The 23,698-nt window shown below is 46.7% G+C and overlaps 1 protein-coding gene across 1 annotated transcript in view; it reads right to left on the bottom strand.

Annotated features, from left to right (window-relative positions):
- The window catches only part of znf407 (zinc finger protein 407), a 117,713-nt gene that overhangs the window by 54,277 nt on the left and 39,738 nt on the right, over positions 1-23,698 (bottom strand). Inside the window, exon 5 of the mRNA XM_029129375.3 lies at positions 9,274-9,348. Coding sequence (XP_028985208.1) covers positions 9,274-9,348 — 75 coding nt within the window. The remainder of the gene's footprint in view (positions 1-9,273; positions 9,349-23,698) is intronic.

Below are 23,698 nucleotides of genomic sequence, written 5' to 3'. Positions count from 1 at the left end.
TGTGCGTGTGTGTGTGTGTGTGTGTGTGTGTGTGTGTGTGTGTGTGTGTGTGCGTGCTTGTGCATGCGTGCGTGCGTGTGTGTGTGTGACTGCTCTAATTTTTATTTTTTTTTACTTCAAGACACCTCAGCTCGTACGGTTTCTGTTTTTATTTCAATGTTAAAGAAGATGGCGTTTTATGGACAGTATAAAAAAAACACACACACAAATTATATATCATAAACCATCAAAAGCACTGCGGGTGGTGCCACAGTATCTGACAGTGAAACATGACAAGATGACAGAATGGTTAAACTAAAAATAAAAAGAATCTTTGAAATGCGGGTGATTAAAATACAGCCCTGACCAACAGAGTAAAACCAGAGCTGTGGCAAAAGCAAACAGGATCCACTGGAAGCTGCGAACCTGCTGCAGAGTTCACTGCACTCATGCATTGGTCATTACAGCACAGACAATTTACTAAGTCTTACTATTGCTAAGTAACGGAAGTGTGCAGCTGTTACGACTTTTACGCGTTCATCCCTAACTTTAGTTCCTCCACCACCGAGCAGCTCGCCTGCATCTGGTGGAGGCAGCGAAGAGCAGCGGTTGAAGCATAGAGAGAAGGACAAAGACAAAAAGAATTAAATAGAGAACGGGGGGGTGGGGGGGTGGGGTGTAAGCAGTAGCAACATATGGTGCTACACTGCCATAAACAAGCTTTATGAAAAGACCACGGACGTTTATTTAATCATGGAATACCTGAGGAATCACAACGAGACGCACACTTTGTCCCATTATTGTTAGCCCATAAATTTAACTGCTTTACCGCGACGTGGAGGAGCCCGACCCAGCTGCCGAGACAACGCGGGGAAGCAGGTGAATTTATATACGTGTGTGCGTCTGTCTCAGTTACAGATGAGCAGCCGTAACTGCAATGAACTGGTGTCAACGCAGGACAATACGCGGCGTTGTGGAGAGCGCGCAGGTACACGTGCGCCTCTGTCAGGTGCATCACTCAATTCAATTCAACTGCAACTGAACATGTAAGAGTGTTTACACGTTCACCTGTAGCAGCCACGAGCGCTGGAGGGACTTACACACAGAAATATCACCACTATTCTTAACGCAGAGTTTGTAGATGAAAGTAAAATATGGTCCAAAGACACACAAAAACAATTGGACTACATGTGCAATTGTGTGTTTGAAAGTGTGACTACACACACACACACACACGGGTCAGGGGGACAGCGGTAGCTCAGAGCCAGCTGTGACCTACCGGTCCAGGTGCTCAGGAAAACCGCTGTTAACAGCCACGATTGATGATCTAATCAAACTGTCACCACGGCGATCTGCTGCAGGGGGAGGGAAGGTTGGGCTGGTGCGTGCGTGCGTGTGTGTCTGAACGCGAGAGAGGGAGAGAGAGCGGGTGGGGGGGAGCAGGTGGGTGGGTGACCAGGAGGCCTCGTGCATGCTTACCGTTAGCCCAAATTGAGAGTGACATTCTCAATAGTGAAAAGGCCTCTTTTTCCCTCTCTAAGTAATGGAGGAAACAACTGCAGCAGCCTTCCGGAGGATGTCACACAATCAGGGGACGGGCCGACCCCCCCCCCCACACACACACACACACACACTGATTATGATGAACTCTGCGCTGTTACTGTGCAGTCGAACAAACCGTTCCCCATTTTTGTGTAGACTCCTCGGAGGTCTGCAGGCACAGGGCTCACGGTGCGCAGCCGAACATGTGGACCAAAACTAGAGGAATTATCTATGAATCACAGAAAATTCTCTCTCACGTACAGCAGCCACTAAGCCTGTGTGAAGAGGTGACATTTCTAAGATTCAAAGTCTTTTATTGCACTATTTTACTCAGAAAAGATCTTCAGAAAAGCTTATAATAGTAAATTTGCAAAATATGTCACATAATCAGTTTTAGTGGAGATTCTTTGATCTTTAATGACTTATTCAAGTGTTAAACGTGTTTATTATATGTAAACAACAACAGACGTGATAACACTCACTGCTGAAAACATACACTATTTCCATTCACCGTATATGAGCTCCGTTGTAAAGCCACATGGGAAAATATCATAACATTTCTCTAGTGCACATACAAATAAAGTGAATTAAGTGCTGCTATATTTAGCTGAAAAGAGAAAAGTTCAGGAAGTTGTCCAACTTAATAGCGGCCTTGTTGATCGCTGCCTGTTCTGTGTGTGTGTGTGTGTGTGTGTGTGTGTGTGTGTGTGTGTGTGTGTGTGTGTGTGTGTGTGTGTGTGTGTGTGTGTGTGTGTGTGTGTGTGTGTGTGTGTGTGTGTGTGTGTGTGTGTGTTAATCACCTTCCCCAGGATATATCCACGACTGCTGTTTGCCCGTCCGGCTCGCATTAATTTAATCGCTGCTCAGCTAATTCATTGATTAATTGGTTCATTAGTGATGCCTGGCAACATCCATTTCGGCCATGACAGTCTGATGTTTCAATAGAGAAGAAAAACAGGCGGGCAACAGCCCAGTTTTTCCACAGTCCCACTGTGCATAATGTCCGACCGCTGTCAACAGTTTTAGCCGCACAATTGTGTCACTGTGCAACTGCCTGTGTTTTTGCAACAGGATGTGAAATGAATATGAAGGTGAACTGTGCACATTCTCCGTTCCTGTCTGCTTGAGTAATGTCACTTGGGCTTCGGCGGTGGGTGACATCATTCTTAGGGAAAGGAAAACTTCAAAGGCTGGACGGCCTGTTGGAGCCGCGCCGCTGCGATGAGGCAGACGCTGTTACGGGATGACGAACCGCCGCTGCCCGTTCGTCCGACGAGTCAAGGTCACGCCGCTCCGACATGACGAGTGGCTTCCAACTCTGGGCCGCGCTGTCGGCCGCTAGCAACCGCTAACATTATTATTAGTAATAGGTGCCGATCGGACCCCGCCGCTCCGACTGAGCGACAGAAGGAGTGAGGATGTGACATCACTGGGAGGCGACCCACCTGACGTGACCTCTGACCTCTCAACTCCACGACTCGGGGCCCAGATTTATAGTTGTTTGGTAGCAGCAGTTGTGACAAAATGCCGGCGTTAGTGGCGTGCAATTAGCAATGAATCCCGGGACCACATGGGTGGAGACGTTAGCATTAGAGTGTGTCAGCTTTTCAGAGAAGCAGCATTCTTCTCTCATACTCCCCCTGCCCACAAACACACTCTCCTACCATTCTGCACCATATGCGCATGACAAGTGCATAAAAATCGTTCCCAAGCGATAGCACAGGCCAGCCCATAAAAACTTAATGCACCTAATTTTCCAGTAATCAAACTTTTATAGACTGCGATGCCTTTTAAACTAACAAATTTTAATTATCGCTTAATTTTAACAGCAATATTAACGCAATCCCTCATTCTGCAAGTGTTCATTCTCCATGAAATATTGAGCAGGGTAAACAGCGCGGCGCTGTCCGCTGGCTCCGGCTCAAACGAGCAGCCAGCGAACACAAAAGGTGAGCTGGGGGTCGCCGAGGCCTCGCCAGCGCCGCGCCGCACGGACCTCTGGGAAACGGAGCGCGCGGGACGAGACTGCTGACGCTGCGCTCACATCGCGACGTGGCATCGATCATTAGTGTGAGCTGCTCACCGGTTATTGTGTGATCCTGCTTCTGTTTCTGCAGCAGAATTAAATTTGTGATAAGTGAACAAATAAAATAATAATTACAGCAGTAGGATCCATTTTCTTTTCCCTGGCTCCTTAAAAGTTGCATCTTTTTCTGCTGCTCTTTTCATACTTTTCACATTCCTGCTTAGAGCGCCAGCAGTCGGGGATGTTATTGACTGCTGCCCTTGGGTGGCTGAAAACTAGGCTCTACCACCCAGCACCAGCCCAGAGAGACAAAGTGCTGACACAGGCAGATAAGAGAAGGAAGAAAGAGAAAGATAAAAGAGCAGATTCATTATCAATAATTAAGGGAAGGGATTTATTCTAATGAATTAGGGGTTGTCTTTATCTGCTCTTTATCTCCAATCACACTGCTAACGCTCTCTTTTCTGCCCCCCTCCCACACACACACACACACACTCGCCCCGCACAGACACTTGCTCATGGTTTTCCTGTGACTTGACCCCTGCCTGCTCCATGCGGTCCATATTGCCACCACGCTGACTCCAGGCAGGGCTCTTCCGCCCCCGCGCCCCCCTCCCAGCCCGAGCGGACCCGGCCCTCCGTGCCGGGGCAATATGGCCACGCTGCACGGCATGCTGGGACGCGGCTGCGAGCCCAGAGCCCGGCACCGCAGACACAGATGCCCGCTCAGCTGAGCTCGGCCCCTGGCACAGCGTTGGGAGAAACCACAGCAATGCATCAACTCCTGTCATGTTAACATACAGGAATAAATCGTGCATTGTGTAAGCAATATATTAGGCTCGCTAATGTATGAGGCCAAGGTTTTAACTCAGCGTGTCATAATGATGCAGGTTCTCCGATTTTGCAGAAAGGTGTAAAGATACAAAACACGGACACGTATTCACTGACGGCCGTCTCAGTCCAGGATTAGTATCTCCCCTCACAAAGCGCCCATCCTCTACGCGCTCCCCTCTGCAGATGCTCTGAATATCCCCTGTCTTGATTTTATGAGTCATCACACCTGCGCCGCGTGCTTCGTGCCGGCTATTTCTGGATCCGCGTTCATGCCTTTTCACCCGGTTTTTGGTTCTCTTCGGAGGGTTCTAACACCCGCTTACTTGACTCAGACGTACAGTAAAGCTGTTGGGGAATAAAAAAAAAAGGAAAAAAGAAAAAAACAGCGACGGCACTCGGGCAATAGCGTGAACAGATTTTAGTAATTACGCACGTCCAAAACGCAGAAAACGTTCTCTCCCGCCGCCTGTTACCGGTTTTCCCCGCACTGTTTAAACAAACATATCTTTCTTCGTGGGTTGTCAGCGCTCCCGTTTCAAGAGAGATGAGTGTATTAGTTCAAGGAGTTTATTATTACGAGCGCGAAAATGGCAAGCGTTTTTAACAATTACCTATGAAAACAGGTATGTGAGACAGGTCAGTTGTCTTTCGGCGCCCTGCTTTTAAAGAACTAATTACAAGCAATTGAGCCAAGGTCGCTGCTGTCAGTCACGTTCTCAAGCCAGTTCCTTGTTAGTGGAGTGCTGGTTTAGGCGCCGACAGGGAGTGGGGAACAAATAACACATACAGAGACGCAGGCACTGTTTATATTATGACCAAAATAAAAATTGGGAGTGAAATGTAAAATAAATGGAGTATTTACGGTGAGATACTTTGCTGAAGTAGGAGTTGGTGGTATGCACACGTATTGTCATGAGACTCCTGAGGGGTTTGTGTTCCAGTTAGATTCAGGAGTAATGGCTGTGTCCTCGGTTTGTTAGATAACTTCATTGTTCTCCTGTGAACCAGCAGCGTTGATGATCAACACTCAATCAAAATCAATAAAATCAAACTCGTGGGAATAATTTCACGGATCCTAGAGACTTTTATGGGCTTTTCCCCCACTGGGTCTGCAAAGACTGCGCATCCATTAACTCAATAACAGAGATCACATATTCAGATGAAAACGCAGCGAGGAACAGAGATAATTCAACTCGGTATTATTACGAGTGGGAGATAACAGAAGAAACAACTTATTATGATTCTGAGCTGTAATGCAAAATGATACCATAATTTTCAGATCACTGCGAGCCATTATACCCAGGCACAGTGTAAAGCGCGCGGTCCTCGCCAGCGCAGCGCCGAGCGTTCGCATGCAGGCAGACAAAAGGACAAAAAGCCCTCGTCTCTGCTCAGTGCCTGCAGTGAGGAGTGGTGGTGTGACTGAGACGAAGACCCAGTTGTGTCACTTTATAACAGTTCACCTCTCCCTCTCTCTCACCCAGAACCTGTCAGATAGTTGGAGCCATCTCAGTCCCCTCCCACCCCTCTCTCCCCTCTCCCACTGGGCTTAGAACAATATATGAGGCTAATATTAGCCGTTTTTTTTCCAAGTCAGATCAGACCACTGTTGGCTATCGCTGTCCACTACACTCATTAGCGAGAGTTGATCATCATGAGACGCTGAGACTGAAATACATAAAACTGTGGATATAACATATTTTTTATGTTTTTGTGGGTTGTCTTGTCCCAACTAAAATATGCTTGCTAAGCTGGAATCAGACAAGAATATCGTCAGGTTTGGGCCCACGGACGAGCAGCATTTGGCTTCAGTTGCAGCTGGAGGCTGTGTGAGTGTAGGCTGGCCTTCATACAGTACACAGCTGTGTTTATTGTGTAGTCTTTTACACTTCAAATATTAGGGATAACTGTTTTTGAGTGAGGCTCTGGGCGCTGCTGCGAAGCTGCCTGCCGTCCTCATTTAGAAAGTGTCACCAGCGAGAGATGCCCCCGCTTTAATCAATCAACCCAAACATAAAGTGATACAAAAACTATAAATTTAGTTGGTCAAGTATCTACAAACTGGCGTTAGAGGCCTGGAGAGATTTGGCTGAGTGGGTCCTCCTCCTCCTCCTCCTTTGACTAACAGATCTCCCCAGTGTTCTAAAAATATCAGGTGAACAAGGCCGTGGAGATGGTGATGAAGCTGCCTCTATGACACTGTCCCACTGCAATCCATCTCCCCCCCCCCGACTCCCAGCCAGCATACGTTTGCAATTGGCTCCCCCCCCCCATAGCTTCTCAACCCGGCCCCCCCTGACTGGTCCCCAGTTGCTGGTTCAGATACCCCCACCAGCACGCGCTCCCCCTGTCTCTCTTTCTCCCTCAGCTTGTGTCCTAGTCTCCGTGTTTGGGCTTTGAAAGCTGGTGCAGTTATCAATCACTGAGCCAACGCTGTCACGTTGGACCAACACACTCTTACACACACGGACGCGCTCCTCCTCTTTTCCTCCATTTCTTTGCTCCTTCCTTCTCTTTCTTCACCCTCCTCAACACCCACCTTCCTCTCTGCCTATCTCGTTGTCACCTTACGTTATGCCTCCTACTTTCTCTCTTTTTTTCACTCCCGTCCTCCGTCCTCTGCCTCATCTCTTACACTTGCCCAAATTTGTTCCACTTAATAAGCCCTCCCCAATGACCTTGTGCTAATTAAGCTGCACTGTGTTGGAAATATGATGGTTAATTAATGATGAGATAAATTCTGTCTGCAGGACTGTCAGAAAAATGATGACACCATGTTTTACAGGTTTAAATAGAACAAACCTTGTGGCTGTCCTCCCTTTAAGTGTGCACGCAAAGTGTGTGTGTGTGTGTGTGTGTGTGTGTGTGTGTGTGTGTGTGTGTGTGTGTGTGTGTGTGTGTGTGTGTGCCCGCCCATGTAGGCACACATTTAAAAGTGCATAATTGAGTGTAATTAAAAAAAAAAGACAATGGATGAAAGAATGATCCTTTGATCGGGAGTGTGAATATTTCAAACACTTGTGCATAAACAAAACTGGATGCAGGTGGACATGGAACTTCCTATAGAGTGTGTGTGACAGAAAGGGAAATAGAGAGGGGGGGGCACTCTGCCATGTGGTATAATGCTTTATGGCTGAGCGTGGAAAGTGGGGTTGTTTTTGGCAAACACACACGCTGAGCTAAAAACTGATCAGATAACACCGCTCCATTCAACCCCAGTATCCTTGTCTGTGTGTGTGTGTGTGTGTGTGTGTGTGTGTGTGTGTGTGTGTGTGTGTGTGTGTGTGTGTGTGTGTGTGTGTGTGTGTGTGTGTGTGTGTGTGTGTGTCATCTATGACCTTGGCTGTGTAGCCACGCTCTATTACAACTATAAGCACAAAAAGTCTTTGCACAGAAAACTGTGGTACGACGTGACTTTTTATCTGCCAAGTCAATTGGATGCAAATGCTAAATTGTCTAAACTCAAATGAATCCTTTCAGTGGCATTCGCTAAAATGGAATTTCTTAAACAAGCTGATTGCAAATGAGCTAAATGAAAGATATTTACAGTAGGTTCAGTAGGTAGTAGTAGACATTTACAACTAGAATGAAGTGGTTGGATCTTACATTAGGAAAGATCCAACACTTGTTGAGTGATGCATTCAGGAGCAGCACATAGGGTAGGTCATCCTGGCCTCAGATAATTAACCACCATGTGAAGTACAGCCACTCACTGGCCTAGCTTTTATTTTTTAGGAAGTCATAAATCTTTCTTTACAGTCTTAAAAGTTTCACATTTATTTTTGTTTAGTTACGTTTAGTAAAGGATGTTTGATCTGTCAAAAGTTCCCTTCACTTTAGCACAGGTGTTGAACCCTGGAGGTCAACAACTCAAGATGCTAATCACAAAAACCTCCCTGACCTCTAATGCTGCTCGAGCACGTATGCTGCGCTGTGTCAGCTCTTCATGGATAAACACATGTTACAATAACAAAAATGTGGATGAAACGCAAACTTGAAACGGTCGGGGAGATGTGGATTTGTTTCCATCTAATCCAGATGAGCAGCTGACAGTAGGAATTTAGCTGATAATGTCTGAGAGATGGAGCGGCATCTGGTCGGGGCTGCTTACTTCCATCTCTGAAGCCACTTGTCACATCTAATACCGCACGTTGTCAAAAGTATCAGTTTGGGCGCGGAGTAATGAAAAAGCGGGTCTGTTTCTATTTTAGCGGCCCACTTGACAGATTGAGAGGTGTTTAACGTCTCATTTTGGCTCGTCAGGGAGGCGGCGGCGGCGGTGGGGGCTTCGCGACTTCATCTCCTCATCTTTCCTCTTCACACGGAAACACGCGCGCGTGCACTGACAGCAGGGCTCTGCTTCTGATAGACAGGGCCAAGCGGGAGGCATTACGCATACACGGCAACACGCGCGCCCGCTCGCTCGCTCACTCGCTCGCCCGCTCGCACGCACACAAAACTGGTAAAAGAAACATCATTCATCCTTAATTCAAGAGGGAGAGCAGAGAGGAAGATGAGGGAGGGAGCCAGATAAAGTTTGACAGAAAAAAAAGGATGTAAGCAAGAGACCAAAACAGACAGGATGAGTGAAAGCCATTTAACTCATTAGGGAAAGGGAGGATCTGGAGTTATATTTAACTAGTGGGGACTTTTTGCCTTAAAAGCTTGCAGACCTCCACAGGGGTTGCATGAGCCATGTTCCAGAATATAGAATTAATTGCCTGCTGCATCTCTAACTCCTAAAAACAAGCTGAGATACTTGACAGTCAGGCTCAGGGCAACGTATCTGAATCTAATCTGTTTCATTAATACTCTGTTACTGACAAGAGGGAGGCAGAGACACGTGAGCACTCTTCGGGGGCCTCTCTGAGTAGCAACACGGGGCGAGTTACCTTTCCTTGCGCTGTCCGACCCCGTGTTTGCCGAGCAGGTGGGTGCTGAGGTGTTTCTTCATCACAAAGGCCCAGCTGCAAAACACAAGCAAGGCATGAGTTAACCGCAACCTTTAAGCTTGGCCATGATAGGAAACTTTCCTAGAGAACAAGAATGATCCTCATAAAGTTAAGTACATTTTTTTTAAGAATGGGAAAAAGAGGACATTTTGCTTTTTCCAACCCTGTGCTGAAAAAGAGGAAACATATGACGCGGTTGTGTTGCTTGAGGTCGACCTGAAAGACGCGTCTCACTGTAATATGAGGGACTGTCTGTTGCGTGTCGTGTTTCCTCGCCGTTAGACACATCCTCACAATTGCATGAGAACACAAAACCCCATCCTTCCCTCACGTAGCTAAACTTTTTCCAGGGAGAAACCCGTTTGACACCGAGTCGGCTGGAAAAGAAAAATATAAGCTGTCAAACGTGTTTTTGGTTGGAATAACTATTGTTCTTCTAATCAGTGACAGACAACAGGCGCAATCCATAGACATACTTTGCAACACAAGAGGAGCACAAATGTGCGTTTAGTCAACTATTCTCACCTTTTGGTGAGAATGTAAGCAACGAGTGTGTACAAATATGTAAACGTATATAAAAGTGAGTAAGGAGCATGGACTTCTACGTATGTGTGTTGCCTGCACACACGGGCAAAGACACAGCGGTGTCATGGCTCCACGGTGACCACAACACCCTGACTTTGTCAAGGCCCCGAGTTTAGCGTGTCTCCTAAACAGCATATGAAAACATAATGAACGGATGACAGGACTAACTACTCCGACATCCAAGCTGCTTCACCAGTGTTTTCATCCCCTGGCCTTTTCATTTAGCATCCATCACTTCCCATTATTGTGCAACTGAGAGACAATGACCACATCTGAGAGCGGAGGATGGAGCTACATGAAAGAGGCCGAGGGAGTTGAACCGACAGTCATGTGGTTGGCACTGTCATTGCAGGCGCGCGCACACACACACACACATGCACACACACACACACACTGGTCCCCGTCTGTGTCACTCCTCCCATGTCTTTTTTCCGGAGGTTTTCCCTTTTCCGAGTAGATCATTATTCTCTTTTCTCTCCAGCGAGCCTCTCTACGCCTTTCTGAAGCTTTACTTCTAACTTGAAGAGTCAGTCTATCATAGAGAAAAAGCATAATTATTTCACCATTTATGTCGCTTTGTCAGCTATTGCCCCCCTCTACACGACCCCCCCCCTCCCCCTTCCCAACGTCTGGGCGAACACACAAACGCACACACTCACGGCTGTGTCCTCCATCCCATCACGGTCCCAGAATGCCGTCCGTCATGGAGGCCCCCGAGGCCGACGCTAACTAACACCACCATATAAATATTCAAACATGTTCCACTGTTTCACCTCGTTATCATCACTCTACATGTTCTCAATCCTCCCTAATTCAATCTGTCCAGCCATCTAAAATGCAGCCTTGAAGTTAAACTAGGAGTAAGCGTATGACTAAATCTCGCATACTCCAGTAAGGGAGAATGGCAGGATCAAAATGCTGAGCCTCCCTGGCCCGCTGAAAGTGCCTCTGACTGACGGCATCATCTATAAATAAACAAACAGCATAATTAAGACATTTCTGACAGGGTGGGGAGTCGTGGGGGTTAAAGAATTAATCAATATATGAGAGAGAAAAGCACGGCCTTGGAACACTTCACGCGTGCTTGTTTAAGTCGTCGTGTTTAGACGTGGAGAAAAAAGAGCTTGCAAACATTTCTGTTAATTATGTATTACAGCTGTCCTTCATAAACCTAATTACAGAGTGCTGAAAGGCAACAGGGGCAATTTGCATATGCGCATGAAAGACAAGACATATGCAAAATATGATTTTAATTAGCATTTTTTGATAGTAAGTAGTACAAATCAAACTGGCATGTTGTGAGATTCTCATCTCGCCCATTTTTACCGGCTTATTCTCAGAGTGGTACATGTGGGAGCTGGGTAATGCCCCGTGGAGCCACCTGGCACGCACACACACACACAAACACACACACACACACACACACACACACACACACACACACACACACACACACACACACACACACACACACACACACACTCGCACGCACACACACATAAAAGGGTGTTAATATTCACACACCTAACTTTAAATAACCATAAACAAATGAAAGAACACACAACGCACACAAAGGGTGAGGCAAACATAAAAACACAAAGGCAAACTATTACTGCTACTGATGATGCCTGAGATAAATGCATAGGACACATTCAGGCACATACACACAAAGAAACCAACCCAGTCTCTCGTGCACACGTAACCAGCAAACAGACGGCTCCTGTGTTTAAATGTGAACGGGCCAAATCCATTTGTTTGAAGCAGTGTGCAATCAGCCCCCTGCCCTTGGTTGTTGTGCGTTTGCTGCCATCCAGGTCAAGGCCTCAGCTTGTCGCCCTGCTGCCTTGGGCTGCATCATCAGCCTCAACCATCAGCCTTGATGGTTACTGTAACAAAAGGATACTCTAACATGCCATTCATCCATATCAATTCCGCCCCCCCCCATGAATAGAACTAATAAGGCTGCGCCTCTGCCCTCCAGGGAGGCTCATAATATCCATTGCAGATATGAAAAAAGAAGAAGAATAAGAAAGACGGAGGCTCTGGTGTTTCACGTTCGACTTTCCCTTCAGACTAATCGGCGCGCCACAGCTCGTTAGGTCCGTGACGTGCCGGAGCTTTACCGATAAGCAGGGGAGACACGGCTCAATTACCCACAGTTACAATCTTTCTCTCTCTTCCCTCCCGCTCCCCAATGATGAAGAGATAACATGTCAATATTTGATACAAACAACTTCATTTGCCTAATGGTGTTCCTGGATGGGCCCATCTACAAGTCCTGAAGGCACGGGAGATCTAAGAACAGACTTGGATAAACATTCAGCTTACTGAAGCCCCCCCCCTCCTGAGAGCTGTCTACAAGGCTTGCTGGGATGGAGGCTGGTCACTCGTGACATACTTTACCAACTTCTCCTTGAGTTACATGCAAGTTTCTCTAATCGAACACCTCTGAACACAAACTGATGAATTACAGCTAAATGCTAACCCCCAAACACTCGAACATAAAAAAAAATAAAGTTTCCGAAAAAAAGAATCCAAGAACCAATTGGTTACGTTTCCTATGACTTGTCCTTTGAAAACAACGGAACATCCATTTTGCTGCCTGCTGTGCAGCACCTTAAAGTGAACAAAACATGGCAAAAGCTATGAGGTGAAAAATGAAGCTGAAGTTGAGCAAACTTCTCTATTGTAATTGGTTAAAAGGTAACTGAAAAGTCATTACAAGAGAGTTACCAGATGCAGGAACCACTCAACCTTTGCCGGGCCAAACCTGGGGAGGGAGAAGGGTTCCGTGGGGGAAAGATGAAAGGGGAGGTGGGGATGAGCTCTGAAGTTATGGGCCCACGCTTCAGCTGCTCTGGAGGAGACACAAACACATCCGCGCACACTCTCTGCAGTGGTCCGCCGGGCCCCAAAGAAATGAGTGCACGCGGACTCATCCAACCTCCTGTGCCAGTTCTAATGATGGCCTCCACCTGCTGCTTTAATGTCACAGCTGGATCGCCCTCCATCCCTCACTGACTCTGCCTGCCATCAGCAGCAGGTAGCTCCCCTATGCACACTCCTCCCTCTGCCTTCCCCGATTCCTTCATCTCCCTTCACTTTCATCTTCCATTGCTCCCTCCGCTCACCTTGACAATAGCGCTTCCTTATCCACGTCTCAGCTACCCCCCCCCCCCCCCCCACACACACACACACACACACACCCCACCCGCTCTCTTTGCACACTTTATGCCTTAGTATGTAATCTGTATGCACATCCTCCTTTTTCACCTAGATTCTGTTACTGTTAATTGAACCCATGCAGTGTAAGTGAACAAAGAAGCAGTGAGATTTATAGGAAGTGGTAATAATTCAGAAACACTTTACATTAGCACATTTAACATTCATGTTTACTGCCCCCACAAGCTATATTTATCCATAAAGGGGAAGAAGTTTACAAAGCCACAACTAATTCACTCTTCTGAGTAAACATAATGTGTTTTTCCCTTGTTTGTTTGTGATAAAGTCATCCTGCAGAAGCGGAAACCTGGAGGTAAGTTGACATGTCTAATCTGAGACACTTTGACAGGCAGGTGAACTGACAGAAGAACAGAAAGCAACACTTGGCTGACAGCAACCCTGGAGCGCTGAGACAGCTGCCGACATGTCAGACAGACAGATAAACAGACAGGAACAAGAAGTCGGAAGATGAGACATTTATTGACAGACGAAGTGACGGCTTCCCTGACAGAGACACAGACAGACAGACTGACATCAAGAATAAGGACTGAGGGGAGAGGGAATCTGCTGAGTGAACAGACTGAGTTTAATGGATGTTCTCTAAAAGGCCTGTGGCAGAGACTGTACTGAATATGCAGTGACAAATTAGCAAACGTGAATATAGTTGGTGATAGGGAGATGAAGAAAGAAAAGACACAGGAAACATAAAGCAATATTAACAATCCTAGGGGGAAACCGGAGAGAAGTGGCATGTTCAGTTTGCGGTGCTGTCGTTTTGTTCAACAGAAGCAGGAGGTGACTTCACATCAATATTGCTTGTGCTTCTAAGAGACCCGCTTATGGAAACATCCCATAACGTAACAGATATTGGGCCGGAAAATAAATAAATAAAACATCCCAATTGATTTTGTCGCGGTGCCCGTGCCAGAGCGAAGCAGGCACTTGATCTATTCCAAGATGATCTTGATAAAAATAAAAGGGAGGCAAAGCGTCGCCTCCGACGACCGATCAACGTCGAGCCTCTCAGCGAAACAGACACCTCTCACTTATGATGCCGCTGCCGGTGTGTGTGTGTGTGTGTGTGTGTGTGTGTGTGTGTGTGTGTGTGTGTGTGTGTGTGTGTGTGTGTGCGTGCGTGTGTCCTCTAGAGGAGGTACATAAAAAGCTCACTTTGCCTCTCCAAAGGGGTTTTTGGATCATCTGCTGAGGCAGGTGATGGGGCCTGACGGATTGATTGAGGCGAGGTTCTCATCGACAGTGGCAGCGCCCCATAGAGTTCCCAGCTCCAGTGCACACTGTTCCATTAAAGGATCATTTAGAGGGAGAGCAAGTTCCACCTGCACTTATGCAGAGCACACCCTAATGTGAGATGAAACAGACATTTTCCAACTACGGGCAGGGAGGGAGGAAGGAAAAAAGAAATTATAATAATATAAAATAAAAATCCCGGCCCTTCCCAACAGCGCATTTCCATCTTCAAGAGAACACGATTGATGAAGTAATCTATTATTGATATCATCATCGTTATGCGCCAATGGCAGTTTCAGTGTAACAGAGCCCCCAGCTCTGGGCGTCATAGCACTGTTTGCGTATTATGCTACCCAGCTTCATTATATTTTCTAATTAACTGCTTTAATTTGGGAGTTAAATCCTAAGTGAGGGGAGAAACTTGAAAATGCTGAACAAGAAAGAATAGCGCCGCATTTGGCGTCAAGATGAAAAGAGAGGTGTGTAAAGCACGCGGCACAGAGAGTTACACAAGTGGTTGTAGCCGGCTCGTAAGAGGTGGCACGTTGTGTGGAATCAGCACAAACACGACGCGTTTTTATGGATTTATAATAAAAAACAAAATAGGAGGAAATGTGTTTCCCTATGAAGACGCGGCGTGTCCTCAGAAACATTTTAAATGAAATACACAACAACTAAAATACTGCTGCGTTATGAGGAGGTGAAAAAGTCTCATTTTACACAGCAAAACAAAATGAATCAAAAATGCTGGTTGTTAAAGGCTGTTAGCTTCTCGTGCTAATGCATATCTCTCCCCTTCCTTCACTCCCTTCCTCTCTGCAGTGCAGTTAAAGATATGAAAAATATATGTGCTTTTTTCCGCTCTCTCCGTTTTCACTGCACCGTGTTAAATCATTAAAGAGAAGTCCTGCTCATTATCTCTCTAAACAAAACTTCTCTTAAACCAAATAAATCACTGTTGCGCTGCGCAGCTAACAGCCGTGAAGGGATAAATTACAAAGCGCCTCACTGGCAGCGTTGGTATTTTAAAAAGCTTGCTGCACAATTTCTATGATGTGCAGTAATTTGTAATGCAGGTTTCCTTGTGTTTGGAAGGTCTCCTCAGGTGTGTGTGCAGAACGCTGGGAGGTGAAGGGTGGGCAGCGAGAAATAAAAAGGAGCCGCTTTGTGTTCTTTGCTCCTTCAGCATTGTGAGGACTGCAAAATGATGTCACTTTCCTGAATAGATTTATAAAAAAAAATGATGTTGTGAATATCGCTGTATATGTGGCATTAGCAGCGTTTGACTGTGACATCATGATGTGACTTCTAACTTACAGTGAGCGTGTGGGTCTGCAAAAATGATTTTCCCAGAAGGTTGGATTTTTTTTTTATTGTTTTTACTTCAGGTTGGGACATCGGAGGATGCAACTTAAGATAGCTGGGTCAATAATTTATTAAATGTGGACCGCTGATATAAGCACTTCACTGTATTTATTATCAGCCACTGTTAGTGCTACCGGATTGTCTGACCAGTGCCATTAAACCTGGCTTCATTATAATGGGAAAACAAACCAGCAGGGCCTAATGTTAAAGAGTTTAATTGAGGGGAAAGACACCCCTCCTCACCTCCATCCCACCTCCGCACCCTCCGTGCTCCTTCAGGGACCAGGGGCCACAACGAGCCCCCCCTCCCCGACCTCTATCCGGCCCCCAGTGGGCAGATTAAACTGGAGATAACAGGGCTGCACTTGGGTCCGTTTACAACAGCAAGCCTTTCCTGTGCCTCCTGGGGATAAAAACCAACAGTATCCCAAACACCCCCACCCACACATGAAAAGGAAAGAAAGGAGAAAAAAAATCCAAAACATGATTTATTCAGTCTGTTTATTGTACACTCTATCTGCCCGTCCTTAGAGAACAAATTAAATGTATGAAAAAGAGAATGACCGAATAAGAGAGAAGAGAAAGAGATATCAAAATAAATAATTGATTCCCCATAAGGTCTGAATTGTTACAGCAGCTCTTATAACATGCATTCTCTACATTTTGCTAGTAAAGACGCACGATGTAAAGACGAACCCGGGTTTAAATCCTCAAACCGAGGCTCCTCAACATAAAGCAGAATAAGTAGGTTTCTGTGAATGGAAGATCACCTGGTCAGCGTGTTCACAGCTGACGGACGGGAAGAGGCTGAGAACGGGAGAGCAGCAGAAAGACAGCCTCTAATTTAACTGTTGTTGTTATGGCGAGTGGACTCACACATTAAAGAGAACTGAAGCAACATGACAAGCGAGAGTTGTATTTCTCTCACAATAGTTTTGCTAAAGCAGATAATCCATAAAACATAAGGCCTCCGTATTGACGTTTTCCCTCAGCCAGCTGAGTGAAGGGCGTAGCTGGGATGTCAGGCCTGTCTGTCGGCCAGCTACCACTCTCATTATCCCCGCGCCTCTGTGAAGGGCAGCGAAGGTCACACTCCAGAGGAGCAAAATAAACCGCTATGGTACTAATCTAATATTCAGCGATCCTATCAAAGGATGACTTATTAGGCTCAAAGAACCACAGCTTTAGATGGAGACGATAGATTGGGGGAAAAAAGTGGAAGTTCACAGTCTGCGGGTAGAGAAAGTTGAGCTGCAAATGTGACATCTGTCATCTCCTCCGGTTGATGTAATTTAAGCCTACTTTTTTCTCACCCAGGAGGAAGTTTCGCGGTCTTTCCTCAAAGGTTCGTGGGGCGTCAGCTGTCGGAAATCACATGAAACAATGGACTTTCTGGGGATTGAGCGAGAGCACGGCTTCGGAATTTACACAATGCGCCATTCAAGTGTTATTATAGATGCTGTTGCCTCCTACTCATAGCTAGCGCACTTCTTAGAAAGTGCGCACACACGCGCACACACACACACACACAAACACGCACACACACACAAAGGATGTCTTTGTTTGGCTATCGCTGCCGTTGTCTTGACACCCACCATCTGCTGCCCCGGCAACAGAGAAGAGTGAGGAGAAGAGTTTCTCTGTGAGACTCGCCCTCCACCTTGCAAACCCTACTCAACCCCCCCATCAGCAACAGCTACTCGCCAGGTTTCACTCAAGTGTGCACGGGGCCTACCTCCCACTGATGACGTTGTCAGACGCTCTACAGGTTGAATCACCGCTCAGAAAGCAGCCAGTATCAACCTTTGCCAGGTCCTCGCTGAAACGCACACAGTGGTAAACAAATACAGATGACGTACAGTGTGATTTATAGTAGCGTGGAAGTGAGTGAGGGGAAGGAGGGCCGTGAGTCACAAAGGTCCTCCTCAGTCACCATCAACAGACACGAGATGCATCACGGAGAGTAAGCGCTCAATAAATAAAAAAATAAGTAAATAAAGTACGCTATGCAGATGAGGGTGACGAAGCTTCCATCTCGGGCCTATTCTGCGATGCACCGGCTATTCATCACCTGCACATGCAAAGCGCCGGCTCCGGTCCTTAGCATATTCGCATATTCTAATGGCTTGCATGCAAATGAGGACGACCTTTTCCTTTTGGCTTTTTTTTCTAGTCGTCTTCTTCTTTTTTTTTACAACTTTACATTAGGAGGAGGGGAGTGAGGAGAAGTGGCTGTAATGACTATTAGAGTGACAGGCTGAGGACGTGACGTGATCCAAACTCAGGGATGCCGTAATTAGGCTAATCTATTACCAGACGGCGGCTGTCAGAGATCTTTATGGCAAAGGACACACTTGTCAGACACTTTATTTATTAAACCTGGCTTCCAGTTTTCTAAACGGATGGTCAGTTGGGCCCAAAGACTCATGTACAGTGACATGGCCTGAACGTGGGTAACACCAGCACCCGTGGGACCTTAGCTCCGCCCCTGGACCTATAACACATGTACAGACAGATCTGTTAATGTTATTGCTGGATTTAAAAGCCTGCGTATTTGCCTCAGGCTTCTCCACCCTTTCTGTCACCACTGACCAGTGACCAGTGGAGGGGAGGGAGGGGAGGGGAGACCATTCGTCACCAGTCTCCACGCCACTGTCCACCAGGCAGGGTCCTGCGCTGTCGGCGGGCAGGCAGGGGAAAGTTATGCCTCCTTACGGTGACTTTGAACTTTCTCAGATGAGGCATAAATATTGAAATATTGAAATGAAAGATGCGGTGGGCGCAGGGAGGACGGGAGCGAAGTGGAGGAGGAGGACGGGGTGGGAAAAAGGGAGGGGGGGGGTTGTATATAGATGGATTGGGGGGAGGGGGGACAGGAGGCCCACTGAGAGAGGAGACAAGGCCCTCACCCCTCTGCCAGGCTGCATTCTAGCAGGCCGACAGTTATGGATAGGAAACATTACGGCTGCTGGTAATTAAAGCAAAAACTAATACTGTCTCTTGGATGAGGGGGTTTCATAGTGAGCATCCATTTGTCACTGCTGCACACTCGCCAAGGCCAGATTAAATCACACCCATATTTAGTCCTGCTGTGCACAGAGGCGCTAGCATCTATTCATCTATCTATCCATCCATCGGCTCAGGCTACAACGGCGTTTGCCTGTTTTTAACAACCGACATGACAGCGTAAGAGTTCTGTTTTTAGCATTAGATGAAACAATAAGATGTGACATAAATGGATATCAACGGCGAGCCATGCACATTTCCAGGAACCATCCAAAACCAGAATCCGCTTTCAAATATACATGTAGGTCAGCTCCTGCTAAAGACTCCTCAGTGACTGAGTGAGTGACTGTGGAGTGGCAGCGAAAAGGCCACTGGCTAGGAGGGGGTGTGGTGGACGGGGGGGGAGGAGGGGATGTCACCAGATGGAGGGGATCGGTGACACTGAGCGTGTCACCGGGTGACGGCTGCACTCTGCTAGGACCAGCAGCCCCTCCAGCGCTGTCAGAGGAACCAGCAGCTCCAGATACTGACACTAGAAGCCACACTGACAGGCCAAACATGACTCGTCTCCGCTCGCGCCACAGACGAGGCCTGACGGCGCACAGAGACGCGGGGAGACGGAGGGGTGCGAACGGCGGGGGGGGGGGGGGGGGGGGGGGGGGGGCGGAGCGGAAAAGGCTAATAAATACAAAGTGAATCGATGTCAGCCGGAGTGGACAAATAGAATGCAGCAATGTGTGGCGCGAAGGAGCACCCTGGAAAAGACAGCGCCCGATGTCAGAAAGTAGTAGGATGGAGTACACAAACTAGACAACAGAACAGAACGAGCCCACGAACCGTGATGCTGCGCTGTGAGCCCACTGGTCAAAATCACCTTTTATTTGTTGCCTCACATGTTTCACCATCTTAATCTCATGTTTCCTTTGGATTTGTCAAATTAAATAAGTGGTTTCTATACATTTCCTAAGCAAAAGATGAAAAAGGTGCAAGGTGTCATTATCCTGAATCGTGCTGATTAACATTATGACTTTAAGTCATAAATTGTCCTATTTTAAACAGTAAGCATTAGTAGGATTCACTCAATGTTATGGTTAATATTTGCTCATGCACTAACATTTTTAAATTAGGATGCAGCAACACATGAAGAAGGTGGAGGATTAAAAAGAGAATGATAAGTTCTACATGGAAATATGGTGATTTGAGGGGGGGGCACGAAGGGGAGAGGGGTAATGCCAAAAGGGGAGAGGGCAGAGAGAGGAAGCAGAGAAAGCGGGAGGAGATGCAGAGGACTTGGAGAGAGAGGGCGAGCGGCGGCGAGACTGATCGCTGTTGATCTTCACGATAAGCGCTCCCGACAACTTGTGACCAAAGTGGCGCTTCGACACTAATCGGCCGTGAAGGCTGACCTGCAGCGAGGCAGCGCAGTTCAGATCGCATAGGGCCAGCGCTGCGGCTCAGATGAGATGGGCCCAGACAGGAGACATCCAGGCATCAAAACTCCCAGAGAAATTGCGACATGGCTTCAGTGCACTGTGAGAAGAACATAAGAGGAAGAGGGGGAAAAAAGCAAGCAGTGATACTCGGTGCTCTTGGCAGTCGAGGCAGACTCATCTGGCTTAAGATGAAAAGAGAAGGACAGAGGCAAAAGAGAGGAGTGAGGGAGCGAAGGGAAGTGTCTAGAGGAGAGGAGGAGGATGGAAAAATATGAGCAGAGGAAGAATAAAAAGGAAAGATCAATTTTATTGACAATTATCCGTGAGCTGGACTGAGCTGAACTTGGAGACTAACCTTCAACTGTGTGTGTGTGTGTGTGTGTGTGTGTGTGTGTGTGTGTGTGTGTGTGTGTGTGTGTGTGTGTGTGTGTGTGTGTGTGTGTGTGTGTGCGAGGCATAAAGGGTGTGTGCAAAGTGCAGCCTTAATATTCTCATGAGCAATGACCGAACATGTGGAAGGTATGGGAACATATCTGGGAAACAGGTTCGATGTACAACGTGTGCTACACTCACACCCCCTCAACCATGTACTGTAAGTTCTCAACATTTCGCAGGGGACATTTTGTTGAAAATCACAGTGGAGATCTCAGACTGACAGAGCCAACCGCTGCAACCCGCCACCTACAGTAGCAGCATTCCAAACAATCCTGTCTAAGATATTTATTTAACTTAGAGCTTAATTAACCAATCAACAGGAAAATATATGAGATGATGACTCATAAATGGTTTTGGTCATCCAAAAAATTCAAATCCTAAATTTGTTGCGTTTGTGATTTTATTGATGAAAACACACCTAATAGTCTATAGTTACAGTTGAATAAAAACCCACTGTCAGTCAGTCAATCAGAGTTTGAATTCAACACTACAGTACTTGTCACATGACATCATATAAATTCTTGGGTAAATATTTCCCAAGAGATTTTAACAGGGAACACACTGTTTATTCAGTTGTTAATAACTACACATTGTCTAAACAAACATATATGATCTAATTATATCTGCTAGCATAAATCAACTGTGGTCTTGTCTATGTTGTGTTTATTCACAGCTACTGTAATAAACAGAAGTCAGCTGCAAGTGTAAAACCCAGTCCATGTGTGTATCACAATTTATCCCAGCAGTGGAAACGAGCTCCCATAGAGGACAGCACTGCCTATAATATCAATATTAAACAAATGACATGCTCTGCTAATACTAACACCATCATCCCAGTGATAGTGGACCGATTGATGGACAGGTCCCAAAGCAACGGGAAACACACATCTAACCAGTACCGAGTCTCACCGAAGCGCAGGGATGAAACACAATAGGCTCCACGGCTCTTCTGTGTCTGCTAAAATGCCAATACCGGCAGCCGAGTTCACCCTAAGCACCAGCACACAAGTAGGATTGTCAGTCCGAGTATTCCTCCCTTTACATGCGCACGCACAGACTCGCACGCTTCGGTTAAACCGGAGACAGAGGCAGGGGATTCTAGAAATACTCCCTTATTGATCTGTTGTGGGAAGATGCTATCTCTTTACATGAGGAGCAGACCACTGGAGCCAGCACACAAACACGCACGCACTGAAAGAGTGTTACCGCAAACACATGACACGCGGCGCGTACGGCATCACAGGCCAAACCTGCAGAACAATAAAACGCCTATGGCATAAATGTCCACGGGCATAAAACGCAGCAGTCTCCGTGCAAGTGCAGGCTGAAAACCTGCTTACTTACTTATGGAAGAACTTAACTACTCGTTCAACTCGCTCAGGTTCTGTCTAGAGGAGGAAAGTTTGCAGAAAAGAAAACACATGCACTCCAGTTGAATTCTTCACCATAACAAATTGCTTATATTTATTTTCCAGTGCTGAAAAATTAGTTATTGTAGAAGCTGGGAGAGTTTCTTCCAGACCTAAAGGCCTGTCTGGGAGACGTGCAGCCCGGCGCACGCTATTAGCTGTGACTGCTCGAGCTTCCCATTCCTGTACTTACAGTATGCCGCAAATAGGACCATCACTTTTCATTACCTGCTGTTTCCAGCAGAGCTTCACTCTATCATTGCCACGGCATGCTAATGTAAAGCAGGCTACTGTCATGTAAATTAAACTGTTTGTTTTGTTTGCCTTCCCTCCTTCGGCTGATTGTCAGAGCGACTTGCCAGGAGCAGCAGGTGTGTTTGTTTGTTTGTGTAGGAGTACACCGGTGTGCTGTTTGTGCACACAGGCTGGGGCTGCACACAGCAACAAGTGAGCTTGTGAAAGTGTGTGCGTCGTGCGTGTGTGTGTGTGTGTGTGTGTGTGTGTGTGTGTGTGTGTGTGTGTGTGTGTGTGTGTGTGTGTGTTGTGGAGTCTGAAACACAGAAATGACACACCACACACACACACCTCCCAGTCAACCAGATGTGTTCCTGACCCTGAGCTCAGCCACTGAAATGCAAAGTCGGATGCCTGCTTGGCGCTCTTCCCCCCGGCGCAGGTACAACCAACTGTCACAAACAATGGGGGAATATGCATACCGTGGGCTAGGGTTTGCTACAACATGCTCTCAATGTAAATCATATTTCACAGGTTTCCAAGAGACAAGCCAGTCAGCCACCCAGTCAGCCACCCAGTCAGCCAACCAGCGCAACGCAGCGCTCCGCGGGATCTGCGAGGCTACTGCCACTGGGTAATTGACAGTACACATTAAAACACGCACCAAAAAAATAAAAAAAACAAGCAGTGTTTACAGCAGTTTCTTAAAATATGGAAACTCATCCCGTTCATTTGTCAAGACGGTGAAATATCAAATGGCACTAGAGAGAAATAAGAAGCCGTCATCATTTCTCATTATGAGACAGATGACAATGACTCGCGTCTCTAATTAGACAGAAGGTCTTTTGAGCGTCGACTGACACGTGTTAACTACATAAACGATACTTCAACATCTGCAAGGAGCGTGGTGGGAAGCTGCTGCCTTCCCTCACACACACGGAACACGCCAGCAGCTTTGCTGAGCTGCAAGGGTGGAATGTTAACTCTTATGTGCCTGCTTCTTTCCCACCTGGTTGGTTCACTAGTTATTTCAAATAAAGAAGGGTTTGTCTTTATGTTTGGTCACATGCATGGGAGCACAACAGCAGGACGAAGGCTTTTGTTTAAAAAGAAGGTTTCTCAAGATTTATATTGAGTATTGACAGGCACATTTTAAAGGAAACTGTCAAATTACCCATCTATGAACCTGTAGATAAGAGCACAAAAAGCCAACATTTCTAGTTCAAGGGAATGGAATTCATGATCGTACACACACAGCTGCCACAGCCTCTGCCAGCATGTCCACTAACAACAGGCCCTGTCTGTCAGGACCAATACCCGTGTGCCCGATCCCAGGATCTGGCATTCTCCCTCCACAAAACAAAACAAAAACACGCTATAGCAACGTCAGAGTGATGCCGTGACAGATCTGCAGTAACACAAACGCGG

The sequence above is a fragment of the Betta splendens genome, chromosome 16, assembly GCF_900634795.4.
Source record: "Betta splendens chromosome 16, fBetSpl5.4, whole genome shotgun sequence".
Taxonomy (NCBI): Eukaryota; Metazoa; Chordata; class Actinopteri; order Anabantiformes; family Osphronemidae; genus Betta; species Betta splendens.
The sequence above is the reverse complement of the archived record's forward strand: the minus strand, read 5'-3'. Positions and strand labels throughout refer to the sequence as shown.